This window comes from Lolium perenne, chromosome 4 (assembly GCF_019359855.2).
Source record: "Lolium perenne isolate Kyuss_39 chromosome 4, Kyuss_2.0, whole genome shotgun sequence".
Classification (NCBI taxonomy): domain Eukaryota; kingdom Viridiplantae; phylum Streptophyta; class Magnoliopsida; order Poales; family Poaceae; genus Lolium; species Lolium perenne.
In genome coordinates, this window is record NC_067247.2 from 187,480,812 (window position 1) to 187,494,234 (window position 13,423).

A 13,423-nucleotide genomic window follows, 5' to 3' on the forward strand; every position below is an offset into this window, starting at 1 on the left:
CGGAGAGTCAGTTACCGTACATTCATTGCTGATTCATCTGCATTATTATTATATAAAGTATATAATTAACCATCATGCATTTGTTAAACTAACTAGCTAGAAATAATAGAAATTAAACAATGAACTACACACATGCATATTTTATCAATGACACATGAAAGGTTCAAGTTGCTAACCGCGATCGAGGAGGAAAAATAAATGAGAAAGCTCAAGTGTGGCTCGGACACTTCATATCATGTTTGTTTCATGCTCTTGGGCATTTCATCGAACACCTTGTGTGCACAAGTGGATCCAAAGGCAAACCCGCCACCCCTGTGAATGGAAGTGGCACACCAAGTTGCTAAGTGAAGTGTGCTGAAGCGCATTTATAGGGATGGGCCTTTGGTCTCGGCTGGCCTGGCCAACCGCGACTAAAGGCCTTCGGGCCAGGCCTGAGGACCTTTAGTTGCGGTTGGCGAGGCCAACCGGGACTAAAGCCCCTCCCGTCCACCAGCTGTCGACCAAGCTCATTGTGCCCGAACCTTCAGTCGCGGGTCGTCTCCCGAACCGCGACTAAAGACCCCATTAGTCGCGTTCGAACATTTTGGGGACTAAAGGGGGCATATGGAAGCCTCTTTTTCTATTAGTGAGGAGTGGAGAAAGAACAACAGGAAGACGAAGAAGAAGACGATCCATATGCCGCAGCACCGGATCGATATTATACTTGGCTACAAGGGGATACCAGCTGGGCTGCAAGTGTGTGTTGATTCAGATCCTTCAGTGACAGCCTTGTTTAGGGAAGCCAGTGAAGCCGTCCTCGCCAGGCAGAAGATTGTTATGTAAAAGTTGGAGGCTAATGCTAATGGGTGCGTGATGTACGAGGCCGAGGTCACCGACAGCGAGGGCGAGGAGGAAGAAGGAATGGCTCCTGATCGGGGTGCTCCACCGGGAGGACGAAGAAGGTTTCATCCCGGAGTCATGAAGCACACGGAAGGTGTTAAGAAGCTAAACTAAATTAGGTGATTCCGTCCCCTATGGACTATATATGGCTCCTTTTGACTGTCTGTACCCTGTTAGCTTCAGTACGAAAATCCATATGTGCTATTGATATTTGTGATTTCCAAATGATATCCAGTATATATGATGAGCTACTCCCTCTTTTTTTAGAAACATAGTACAAACGCAGACGCTCACATGCACACATATACACCCACCTCTACTCCTTCCTTGAATGTATTGCTCTACAAATGCTCGCCAGGTACAAGAGGGTTTTACAAGGTCCTAGCTTGAAGAAGCTCTAGCCAGATTAAGATGCGATCTAGAGGCCGGGAAGGATCGATCCCCTTCTACGGTGCAGTTGTCCCTCCTCTTATAGAGGCGCCGGTCCTCCTATCCAAGAAAGCATGGGAGAGGACTCAGAGGAGTTGCCACCGGAAGGAGAGGGACAAATTGACTTGGTTCATGGCAGTGGAATGCTGGTCCAGGGGAGTGGTTGGACCAGATGGTATTGTATTTTGTTTTGATTTAATATATTGCAACAATTCAGCTTTAAAAAACGGAATTGCTAATTCTCAGGCGACTGATATTTTGTTAAATCTCAGTCACCTCGTTAACCATCGGATCTGGTGTCAAGATGTGTGCAAGGTGTTGCTTTTCCATCCGCAAAACTCACGTGAACTTCCTCTTGCATGAAACAGTACAATGGGCCTTTTCCATTTTCCTCAAGCATGGGACGGACGAGTAGTAAACCTGGGCTTCCGTTTCATGTTGTCTTGTTTTTTTGCCCGTTTGTGGTGAGGGATGAACATGGGCCAGCACTTTTGTCTCTGCACAAACATAGGAAATGGTTCATGCGCCATAGCTCTCCTGTGACGAGTTTGGATGAGTCTAGTGCCACATTGAAATGGAGAGAATCCGACTTTTACATTTTTATTAAGGTGTGTAAGTGTGATTTGTTTTTTGCAGAATTTAAAACAATGAGTTTGTTTTGTGGTTTTGATCCCACTCAAGCCAATTCAACGTGATTTATATCATCATAAGAGTTGTATCTGAACCGCAACTGATATTTTTCAAGTTGCATGCGAATTGTAACCGAGATTACCCTAGTTCTGCATATGATGCAACTTTTTTTTCAATTTCATATGAGTTGTAAGTGAGAGTTTTCGGTTGCACGTAAGTTGTAACTTAATTTTGGAGTTGCGCGCTGGTTGTAACTGGGATTTCTGCAGTTCCATATGAGTTGTAACTGACATTTTTTCAGTTACACATAGGTTGCAACTAAAATAAATCGAGTTGCACATAGGTTGCAACTCCACATGGGCTGCAACTATGACTGCCTAGTTGTATATGATTTCAACTGAGATTTTCTCAGTTGCATATTGGTTGCAACTGAAATTGTTTCAGTTACATATTGGTTGCAACTGAGCTTTTTCAGTTGCAATTGGTTTGCAACTAAAAAAAATTAGTTACATGTGGGTTAGAACTAAAATATTTTTTATTTATGTATTGGTTGCAAGTGAGATACTCTTTTTTTGCCAATGAAATAAGATACTCAATTACACATGGATTGCAACTGAGATGCCCTAGTTACACATCGGTTGCAACTTAGAAAAATACAAACATTAAACTTGCGTCACTTTCATGCAAAGTGGGAGTACACGTGGAGTGTAAGTATGTACGTATAGTTATACCATGCAACAGTTGCACAACAAGTGCAACTGAGTAATATTTCCAGTTGATTTTTTTTCAGTTTTTATCTGGTTGTGTCGTGTCGGAGGATGTAAACGATAAGCGTCTGATACGAAGACACCATGCGCTGTTAGAAAAAGGAAAACGCTTGTTATCCGGCGACCGATCTGAGGGAAAAGATCGGTCGCTCGGTTCAACGCTCGCTGCTGGGCCTCGGCTCGCTGGTTTGGTTGAAATCTGGCCCATTACCTGTTCGCGTGCATGGCCCATCACTTTCGTCCACACGTGTTGACCCACCACTCAAGACACATAGGAACCATCTGCTGGTGCGCTGCTTCGTTTATTTTGTGCATCAATTTTTTGTTGTATTCGTGTGTGACTTTTTTAAACATAGTTGGTGTTTTTTTGTTGTAATTCAATATGTAGCAAATTAATTGCTGCTTCACCACTTCTGCAGTGTTTGCAAATAAATAGACTTTTGTTGTAATCGTTTGACACCTTTTGTAAATGTAGTTTGCAATTTTTGTTGTAATTCAAGTTGTAGCAAATTAAATTATTTTCTTAACAACTTTTGAATTATTTGCAAAAATATATTTTTTAGTTGTAAATAGTCTGTGGTTTTTGTGGATGATGTTTGCGACTTTTGTTGTAAACACCCAAATTATTTGTGGCCTGTGTTGCTAATTATTGTTGTAAATATTTTACTGCTTTGTTCTAAAGATATTTCTGGAATGAAAGTAGACTTTTATTGTAAACATCCAAATAAAATAATGTTGGTTTTTGTTATTAATTATTGTTGTAAGTATGTTTCCGATTTGTTGTAAAGATATTATTGCATGGAAACTGACTATTATTGTAAACACCCAAATAAAAAATATTGTTTTTGTTGTTAATTATTATTGTAAATATATTGATAATTTGTTGTACATATATGTGAAGATTTACTGTGAAAATTTTGTTGTAATACTTTTTATTTTTTGTACACAAAGCGGCGGGTTTTTGTTGCTATACTAAACAGCGAGTTTTGTTGTAAATATCTGAAAGTTTGGGGGCAAAGGGAAACACGTGTTCGGTTTAAACTGATAGGCTTAGGACCGCGGGTTGATTTTCCAAAAACCAGGGGACAAAATGCAAAAATCGAAATGCTGCTCATTCTAGCCGGTAGATCGCGATCGGACGGCCGGGACAGCAACCGATTTTACCAGCCGGGTTGGTCGCCCGACGCTGAGCGCTGCCCTTAGAAAAAGTGCCAAAAGAAGAATCCCATCATCCCATGTGTATCAGCACAGTGCATGGAAAAGCCCATGAGCCAGAAAAGGCCTGCCAGATCAACAACAAGATGAGATAAATTCACGTTCGATCGGTATTAACGGAAATCGGTGGAAATCAACGTCCGAGGGCAGTCGACTGAGATTTATTAAATCTCAGTCGACTGAGATCTAGTTGCGCCCTTTAAAAAAGGTTTAGCGTGTCCAAAAGGAAACTTATTTCGGTTTAGGATTTCACTTCTGCTCTCATGCTCCACCTTGACAAAACTCTGGCCACGACAAAAACAAGAACGCTGGAGATCTTTCCATAACTCATTCGTAAGCAGGGGCATGATCGTAAAATTAAAAAATCTGATATATAGGTACATACCTATAGTGGCTGTATGGCCCGCGTTGTCTTGTACGAGTAATTCTGTATATATGACATACTAATACAGTCATTTGCGTATGTGACATTATGTGTACCGAAAAACCATGACATATAAAAGGGTTGTAGGCGTCTCCGCCTGCGTCGGTGGGTATATATACATACGGGTATACATGAGCTGGATATGGATTTCGGTAGACCTATGGTAAAAAGAAACCCGAATATAACCCCTCAACTTCGGTTAGGAGGAGCACTAAAGCAGGGCTCTTAGGATTTTGTTACTACTTTGGATCGACAATTAAATCGGCCTCGAATCTTATGAAGATCGAGTGTTGATCCAGTAATAGATGATTTGTGCCGCAAATTACAAAACGCTATCGAACTGATATTAACGGCAAGTTTTTGGAGTATACTAGGAAAAATACCCGTGCGTTGCACTGGGAGATTAAAATGCACTAAATCAATGACATATTTTTTTATAGATCAGTGGAAGTAAAAATTTGTTGGTACATACTGGCGTAGAAATATTTTTTTTTAATACTCCGTATAAGAAATATGCATGCGTGTTTCAAAATGGGAACACAAATTGTTTAGTATTTCTCTGCATATGGAAAAAATACTCTTAATTTTACAGTTTGCATACTATTTATTTAGTTGTCCCTCTTTCATCTATTAAGAGGCTTGCCTCGCTTTTGAAGAAACATAAAGGTGGTAGAATTTTGCATTCAGCACGGGACTACAAAAATTTGCAAGGTTTTTTATTGCACCTTTCCACCTATACACTGTACAAATATAGGACTTACTTAAATTAATTGGCCAAAGTACAAAGTGCTATTACGAACTAAAAGTTGCACTTTATGATTTTACAATGTGACTGTATTAGGAATATTAAGATGCAATTAGTATACTATGGAGAAAAAGAAATAGTGTTTGAACAGTATTTGTTCCGATGAACATGTCGGACTATTCTCCAACAACCAAGACAGAATTGACAGGATGTAAACCGAGCTGGTGAGTGAAGAAAACCTGTAGACAGCTACCATATGGCTGCTGGCAAAGACATAACCACATCCAGTGCATCCTGTACTCAGAATTCAGAAAACAACGTCTCTTCGGATTCGAATTTTGAAGGCTGACAGTTGCCAAACACGCACCATGTTCTTGTTAGTGTAACATAAGTGTAAGTGTGTGGCCTTGTACCTAGTCAACACACGTACCGCCACTCCTCCACGTTCTGTCAGTTGTAGATTAGTGGAAAGCACACGATCTCTGTCAGTCTTGGTACTGCGCCTGTATATGTACCCAAAACGCTGATGAATCAAAGCGTGTTGAACACATCTTGTGCATTCAGTTCTGATGTAAATTCAACCAATAAACGGCAAATTTCATCAGATCATAGCAGGAGACGGGCAAAACAACGAATAAATCAATATGCAGAAACCCAAGCGATCGACGATCCAGACAGTGGTGTCAAGCGTTCTAAATCCAACATCAAAGTCCCGGCTCGGATCGTTGTGGTTGTCCTACTGTTGTGCCCACGACAAGTTGAACGAGTTCTTGCACTCCATCTAGAATTCTCTCGGCAGAATACGAATCAAGAAACCAAGGCTGAAGCATACTGTTTGTGGGCTTGAGCATTGAGCGGGATCAGACGCACGGCAGCTGCGATGACTCTCGGTAGTGCACGCGCACAGGATGGGGTGCAGGGAGGGACGGAGAGAATAAGGAGCCTAAATCGACGCCATGTACAGTGTGGCGAGGGGTGGTCGGGGCCCGACGGGAGACTGGGGTCGGGGCGGCATGCTGCATCCTCTGCTGTTTTGCATCATTGGAAGGGCCGCGCTAGAGGAGGAAAGGAGGCCGGATGTATGCCGGCGACGCAGGCAGCCGCTCTGGACCGGCGGGATGCAGAGGTACGTGCCGCGTGGACCAAGGATGCGTCCGCCGCGATGCAGATGAATGGCATGTGCAGACGCAGACCTGGTTCTACCTCCTGCCCGTCTCGTCCTCAAGGCCACGGCCCCGCGTGCCTCAGGCCATCGCAACCACACTATGCTCTGAAGATGCTTCTACCGTGCGCCCGTGCGTCATTGCATCAGATAGATGGCCTCAGATTCGCGTGATGCGGTTGTCAGCTTTAGCTTCTTGGGGCACAGGATCGAGCTTCTCTAGCAGGGGTTGCCGGAATCAAGCGTAGATGCACGGCCGCGGCTGCCGGTGGAGCAGGGGAAAGGGGAGGGGAGGGCCGTCTCCTCCAGTGGAGGAGGAGGCTGGGCGTGTCCGCTGAAGCAGAAGGAGGCAGAGGAGGGGATTCCGGGGATTCGTTGGTGGTGTTTAAAACCAACCGTTATTTCACTTCGGGGTGGCAGCGTCCTGTAATTTCGACCGAAAGTTAGGGGTAATAAAAAACGGACCAACAAGAAATTCTTTTGCTTTTATTATTAGGTATAGATAGATAGATAGAAGCGGAGAGAACTCGACCAACGAGGAATTTCAATTGGAGTGCTCACGGAGAATGAAGAAAATATCTTATTAATCTAGAAACACATAACTTGGTGCAATGTCTATTCCATAGTAGTAGCAAAACGCAGGTAAACATGACTAGATTGGTGACACATAAGCTAAGAGTATACGCAGACGTTGACCAAAGACCTCCAGCAAGGCAGCAATTGCCCCCGCACTACTGAGCTGAGAGCCGATCGTCAGCGCGGCGGCGAACATTGTCCCTGATGCGCTCGAGCGCCTTGACGAACACCGGCAGCTCCTCCTCCCCGAGTTCTTCAGGGTCGACCTCCCACCAGAACTGCTTCCCCGTCTTCTCCTGCACCTCCTGCACCTTCTTCCCGATGGCGGTCATCCGCGCGGCCTCTGCCGTGACCTCGGCGCTTTTCTTCTCCGTCTCCCGAAACAGGGCCTCCAGGGCCTTCCACTCCATGTCGTCAGCAGCAGCGGGAACAGGGGCGTTGTCGATGCAGCCCAGGACGGCTTCGGCGGAGGGGCTGCCGAAGGCAAACGCCTTGCCGGCCTCGGAGAAGACGACTATTGCGAGCCTGGCGCGGCAGAGCACGGCGAGCTCGGCAGCCTTCTTCCAGAGCCCAGCCTTGCGCTTAGAGAAGGTTACCTGCCGGGACTCCTTGTTTTCCACCCGGATGTTCTCCCTGCGCTGCCGCCCTTTCGTCTTCTTCGCCTTGTCGAGTGGCGCCATGGTCGTTGAAGGAGGCGGCGGCGTCTGCGACATGGTCGTCGAAGGAGGCGGCGTCTGCGACATGGTCGTTGAACGGCGGGTGCTCTGGTTCGCCTTGTTGTGTCTCTCTACTATGCGATGCGATGGAGGTGCAAGGAAAGGGAAGCGGAATATAAAGGAGGCGGTGGCGGTAATTTTGGAAAGAAATCACCCGCGCAAAACTTACCATATTGCCAGGGACAGCGCGTCTCCAATTTTGTGACCTAGCGCGAACCATCATCGTCCATCGGCCATGCATCCGGGCTAGTATTCCATGCTGTACGACGGGAATCGTTTGAAGCGTCCGATTGATGGGGTAATAAAATGTGCAGCCTGAGTAGTTTCCGTGATTTGCATCACGTTAAATCCCACGTTACAAGGAACTCAATTTCCTAGCAAATCATCTAGCAAATCAAAATCAGAAATATGACATTTTTTCTGTTTTATTTATGGGAGAATTTCTGATTGCCATATTATTCCAGATTTGTGTAGAATGTAATTAGATGATGTCAACTGAAATCGTTTCCATCAAAGTTTCGCAAGTGGGATACCCACGACGAAATTATGGGTTGGGCATGAACAGAGATATATCCATTGTATGCCCGTTTGACGGGTGAGACCCACATGTCAATCTTAATCTCACTTCTCCAAAACCCAAGAAAAGATCCAAGGGCCCATAAATCATCTAGTCATGTTATGCGAGAATGAGACAATTAGATTTCGTGTTGATTGGGTTGTAATTCTGGAATGATGTTACTAGCGTTTATACGTTTCTACTACTATTGTTGTTTCCATTGCTCCGTATAGTTTGATATCCATATCGGGTATGGATATGAAGGGCATTTTCTATCATAAATAGTTTCACAAGCGGGTAATGGATGGGCATCGATGTGAGGGAGCCCTACCCATTCAAACCTCTCATTGCCATCCCTAGATGTTCCTCTACATACCAGGATGAGCCAATGCCGACACCGTTGGAGCCTCATCGACATTCCGCGGAAGAAACCTCCGCTACTCGGTCACCATTTTATTCGCCCTTGGGCCATCTGCCAGATGATACGACGATGCGAGCACTTGTCGACGCGTTCACCGGGCGAGATCATGTTTCTGGTGACGAGACAACACAGTCAGTCGTTGATAGGGCAACCGGCCACGGCCGGCGGGGTAGGGACCTTCCTTCGAAGAGGTATGACAGTTTCTTAATGGAAACTGTTTCAATATATTCTAGTTTGGTGTGCGTGTAATGATAGTTTGCATCAATTTTTTTACATTATGTTTTCTCATATTTATATTAAATCTGTGATGCATGAAATTCAAATTTCTATGCATGAAATCATCAACTGACAAGTAACATAGGATACATTAAATGGACTCATGCTTGTACTACATAACACGACACCAATTGTTGTGGTGGTACAATGTATAACTTTTTAGATGTACAATGTATACTTTTCCCAGCACTTACTTTGCGTCATTATTTTTTATCTATAATGGAATAATCCATAGGTGCCGAGAAAGACCTGGGGGCTTACAGGATAGCACATGTGGTGGTAGGCTAGGCAACCCGAGTTTGACCCTCACCACTATCTCAATAGAAATACCAGGGTGGTCCCTCCCATTGTTGGTCTAGTATAAGCCATAGGTGTTGTAGAACGTATTTTGTAGTAGACAACTATCTCTAAGCTACAATAAATATTGCACATGTGTTTTCTAAGATGCCTTTTCCACAACGTTTAACCATGTAGCTTGGCGTATGCAAGCGTGGGGTAACACTTACATCCCTGTAGTGGTTGTATCCCCTCCTAGGTGTGGCCAAAACGGTCAACATCAAATAGTCTATGGTGATTTATTCCTTTGAGCGTTGGATTTAGATCATATGGTTTGTTGTTTTATGGTGTCTTAGGCCCTTTTGACAAAGATGTCATCCGCGGTTATGCTAAGTATTATTGTGTTAGGGTTTTTAAGTTTTGCTTTCTGTGCTCGTGAACTTCTTCCATAAAACAACATTACATGGATTGGATGTTTGACAACCTGCCTTATAATGGTGTGTCCTCCAACACGAAGTGCCCAACAATATATGATTCTCAACAATAAGTGTGGACGACTTATGCAATATTTGAAGCCTTCGGGTTACTCCATCTTGTGTAGGCACTACAAGAGGACCCTCCCTACAGCAACAGATATATCTGTATCTAAATGACAATATGGGCGTTGCTAGTGCATTTACCAACGGATAATAATGCGTTGCGTTTTTGGGTGTTGCTAGGGTACAATGCAACGCATATAGCTTCGTTGGTAATAGGAGCGTTGCAACGGAGCAACACATAAATTTGAGTTTAGCAACCCGTATATGTTGTTGCTTACCCTACTCGATGCAATAATACAATTTTTAATATAAGCAGATATCAACAAATCAGTTTTTCTCTTTTTCATTTTCTTCTACTCCACAATCAATCTTTTGATTATCCAAGCATATTATTGATGCAAAATTTAATGAACATATCAATCAAACTCAAAGGTATATGCTTGAATAAATTATTAACCTTTTATTAATTAAAATTTATAAATCCAATCTGAGTTACATACATCCATCTGAGTTACATACATCGGATTGATACAAATTACAAAATGGACATTAGATCAACCTGTTATCCACAAGTTTCGTGGCACAGGTTTACTCATACCTTAATCTAATCTAAGAAATAAAAATAAAAACATCTATTATGCCTTCTTCCCCATGGCCTGGACGCTGATTGCAGAATATCCATTCATTATATTACCTCCTGCAATAGAAAATTAAGTATACTTAGCTCATAATAGTATAAAAAAAATCTCCATTTAAAAAAAACAAGCCAACATAACTTTTACGACAAAGAACATAACATAGGACAATAATATCCTATTGGCTGCATAATCAGACAGCTGAGGAAGTAAATTGCTATAAGTACTCACTTTGGCGTGAACACAGTAACTCTATCAGCAATATCCATTAGAAACATATTACATGTTTACAGCAGAAGGTATTGCGCTGCTTTGGTAACAATGCACGATTGAGATAATTGGTAGTTCACCACTTTGTAAAGCGATGGTACTATTTTGTATTTTGGACAGGTGGATTGACTTACAGAAAGAAAGTGCGCTAACAATTTCACCGTATCAGCTATGCATGGTGGCATGCCTTAGAAGTAAAGGTTGCCATTACGAATGAATTCAGGGGCGATTCCACTTGTGTAACTTACGTTTGTGATTGAGGGCTAGATATTCAGCAGGCAAGCCTTTTTGACTAATTTTAGTGTTAATTTGATGGTAGAATTTATAACAACTCAACTGAAATATATTCCGTAGGCAATAGAACTTAACAGAGCAGTAAATATTGACTTATAGAGTACATACCCGGTAGGGCATAATGAACATGCCTTCTTCTGCTACAAACTCAAACATGCCAATGTAAAATCCATTCATTAGAACCTTTGTGCAGATCATCTAGCATTGGATACTCAATGTGCAGCAAAGTCATTAAATCAAAACTAATGCATATAAATTCTGTAGGAGTGATCCAAGTCGACAACAGGATGCTACTAAGCAATAACTTAAGGTAAACATGTATTCCAACAAAAACTCATGCAGGTTGTCAAACGACAAGCAAAAATAACGGTTTTCCGATGTGTACAATTATGCTCTGCAGTATACACATCTACTAGATCATAGGATAATAAGCAAGAAGCTATGAGAAATAACCTTGTTGTGCACTAGTTGATCATATACACACAGAAAGTGCAATATTAGGATACAGCATCGAGTAGCACTTCCTATTCTGCTCGTGTTGCTGTCTCGAATCACCTGTCATGAGAACAAGGAACCACGTAAGTATGAGAAACTGTAAAGAAGTAAATGTATTATTTTACTCCTTAAAAGAAATAACAGGGAACATTCAAGCTGCATATATGATAAGGCATTTTAGCTCAGACAATCTGCTTATTAGTTAAGGATATGAATTGAAAAATCATTTTCTAACATCAATATAAGATGTTTGACATGCCAAAAGCAGGAGACGTTAATTTTTTTTATTAGTTTAGTTTTCCAACTAAATAACATTCTTACCTAGCTATAGTTAGGAAGGTGTCACATTATCAAAATAGCCGAAAAGAAACCTGCAGGCTGCACACATAAGGCAATCAGTACTAATGAATCAATCTGAGGTAGCAGTAAAAACCTCCAGTCCTTCGCACGTCTCTTCTCATTACATATCGACTTTTCAGATTCAGTTATGCAGATTAATGAACGAGAGACCTGGCATGGAATGTTGAATACAAAAGATTAGCAGAAAGTGACAAGGAATTGGTAGCATCAAACCACATCTCGTAGGCACAATAATTGCAAAGCAAACAAATTAGTCATGTAATCCATGTCTCCCTGTAGATAGCGCCAAACCCAAATCTTCAGTGCACGGTATTCAGTTCGCCCATTACAAGCACACAGGAGTAGACGGGATTTTATCTGCTTGTTGCAAAACACAGAACTGAATCAATTGATTTGGTATCATAATAGAAGAGAAGAATCACATAATTATGTGGTTCCACAGACGGAAATACCTAGAACAGGTTAGTAATTTTTTTCTATGTATTCTAACATGAAGGACAGGTCATGCCTTGCTTTAAGTCAACCGATATCACAATTGCTACTTCAAACTGAACACCGCTACTAATCTGTTGATCTGCTAAGCAAATTTTTTTTTACTCAATTCTAGTTCAAACCTCAGCTAGCAGCACTAGCAATCCAGCGCGCTCAGCCCTCTGCACCTTAGATTAGAGAAACCCAACATCCGGACTAACCTGGTTGTTTGAATCGAGGAAGCAACAGCTGGGGGCAAACATAAGTATCGCATGACAGCAGCGACACATGAATGGCGGCGGCAAGACAACGATGTCAACACGGAATGAAGAAACCCTAGGCCGTGGCGATGGAGGCAGCTGGGTGCTGGGACCTGGCAGTCGGACGTGCGTCTGATTCTCTCGATCTCCGGCGCAGGTATGGAGTCGGATGGGTTCTTGTTCCACAACCCCGCCAGTACCTCCATCAGAGCAGAGGCCGCCGAGCGCAAGTTGTGTTGATCCGCCGCCCATAATTCCTCCGACAAGGACCGCCGGCTTCCCCTCGGCGACACTGGCAAGGGCAGCCGAGTAGAGATGCGCCTGGATGGTGAGGTCATCGAAGGAGGAGGAAGAGCCGATGAGAGGAAGGGGTGCGGCGGTGGGAGACGAGGCGGTGAGGAGGAGGCTGATAGATCGGACTAGCACTAGATCGGGATTGCAGTTTCAAGACTCTGAGTAGATAAGGCAGAAACGTCCTTAGCGCAAGGCCCAATTGTGTACCGCTGAAATTTCCATGTACGCGGCAATAACTCCCGCCGAAGCGCCCAAAATTTCCTCATAGGCAATATTGATCTTTTCGGATAGCAACTGCGCTTTGAAGGGGCAACGCATGTATCCGTATCTACCATAAAAATTTGCAACGCATATACATAGGGTTGCAAATTAACTGTTGTTGTATGGTGGTATTTCTTGTAGTGAGGTTTTGCTTTTCTCATCTTTTTTTAATGAAACACCAGACGGCTTCAAGGGTCCTCCCAATTATTTTTCTATCTTATTAGTTATTTTTTGCGAAAAGATACATTGTTCTATAAATAATCATCAACAACAATAGAAAGATCCACAAAATAATGAAAAATACAAATACATCCTTGGACCACATAGGGATGACTACAAGCACTAGAGCGAGCCAGAGATCATATTCTAAGGCTAGGATGTCTCTGCGGCCTCACCACACCGACAAAGAGACTGAAACTAACAAAAACAAGAATTCGGAACCCTTCGTCTAGGGAGAGGCCAGGGTCTGCCG

General features: G+C 43.0%; 1 protein-coding gene and 1 long non-coding RNA gene across 4 annotated transcripts; both read right to left on the minus strand.

The window, feature by feature from the left end:
- Positions 1–6,942: 6,942 nt before the first annotated feature.
- Positions 6,943–7,507, minus strand: LOC127348925 (agamous-like MADS-box protein AGL61). The gene has a single exon (XM_051374778.2). It carries the CDS (start codon positions 7,505–7,507, stop codon positions 6,983–6,985), a length of 525 nt encoding a protein of 174 aa, XP_051230738.1. The 3' UTR covers positions 6,943–6,982.
- A 2,539-nt stretch (positions 7,508–10,046) lies between these two features.
- LOC127295387 (uncharacterized) lies at positions 10,047–12,877 on the minus strand. Of its 3 annotated transcripts, XR_007847759.2 has the most exons (4): positions 12,358–12,877; positions 11,627–12,022; positions 10,919–11,365; positions 10,047–10,308 (listed from the first exon to the last, which is right to left on the minus strand). It is a non-coding gene; the product is annotated as an uncharacterized lncRNA (long non-coding RNA). The 3 variants fall into 3 exon arrangements; XR_011743149.1 differs by lacking the exon at positions 10,047–10,308 and having other exon boundaries at positions 10,846–11,365; positions 12,358–12,872; XR_011743150.1 differs by lacking the exon at positions 10,047–10,308 and having other exon boundaries at positions 10,846–11,365; positions 11,739–12,022; positions 12,358–12,868.
- Between the last annotated feature and the right edge of the window lie 546 nt (positions 12,878–13,423).

Bases quoted from the DNA above. Each gene is read 5' to 3' on its own strand.
- LOC127348925 (XM_051374778.2), bottom strand. From the start codon at position 7,507: ATGGCGCCACTCGACAAGGCGAAGAAGACGAAAGGGCGGCAGCGCAGG.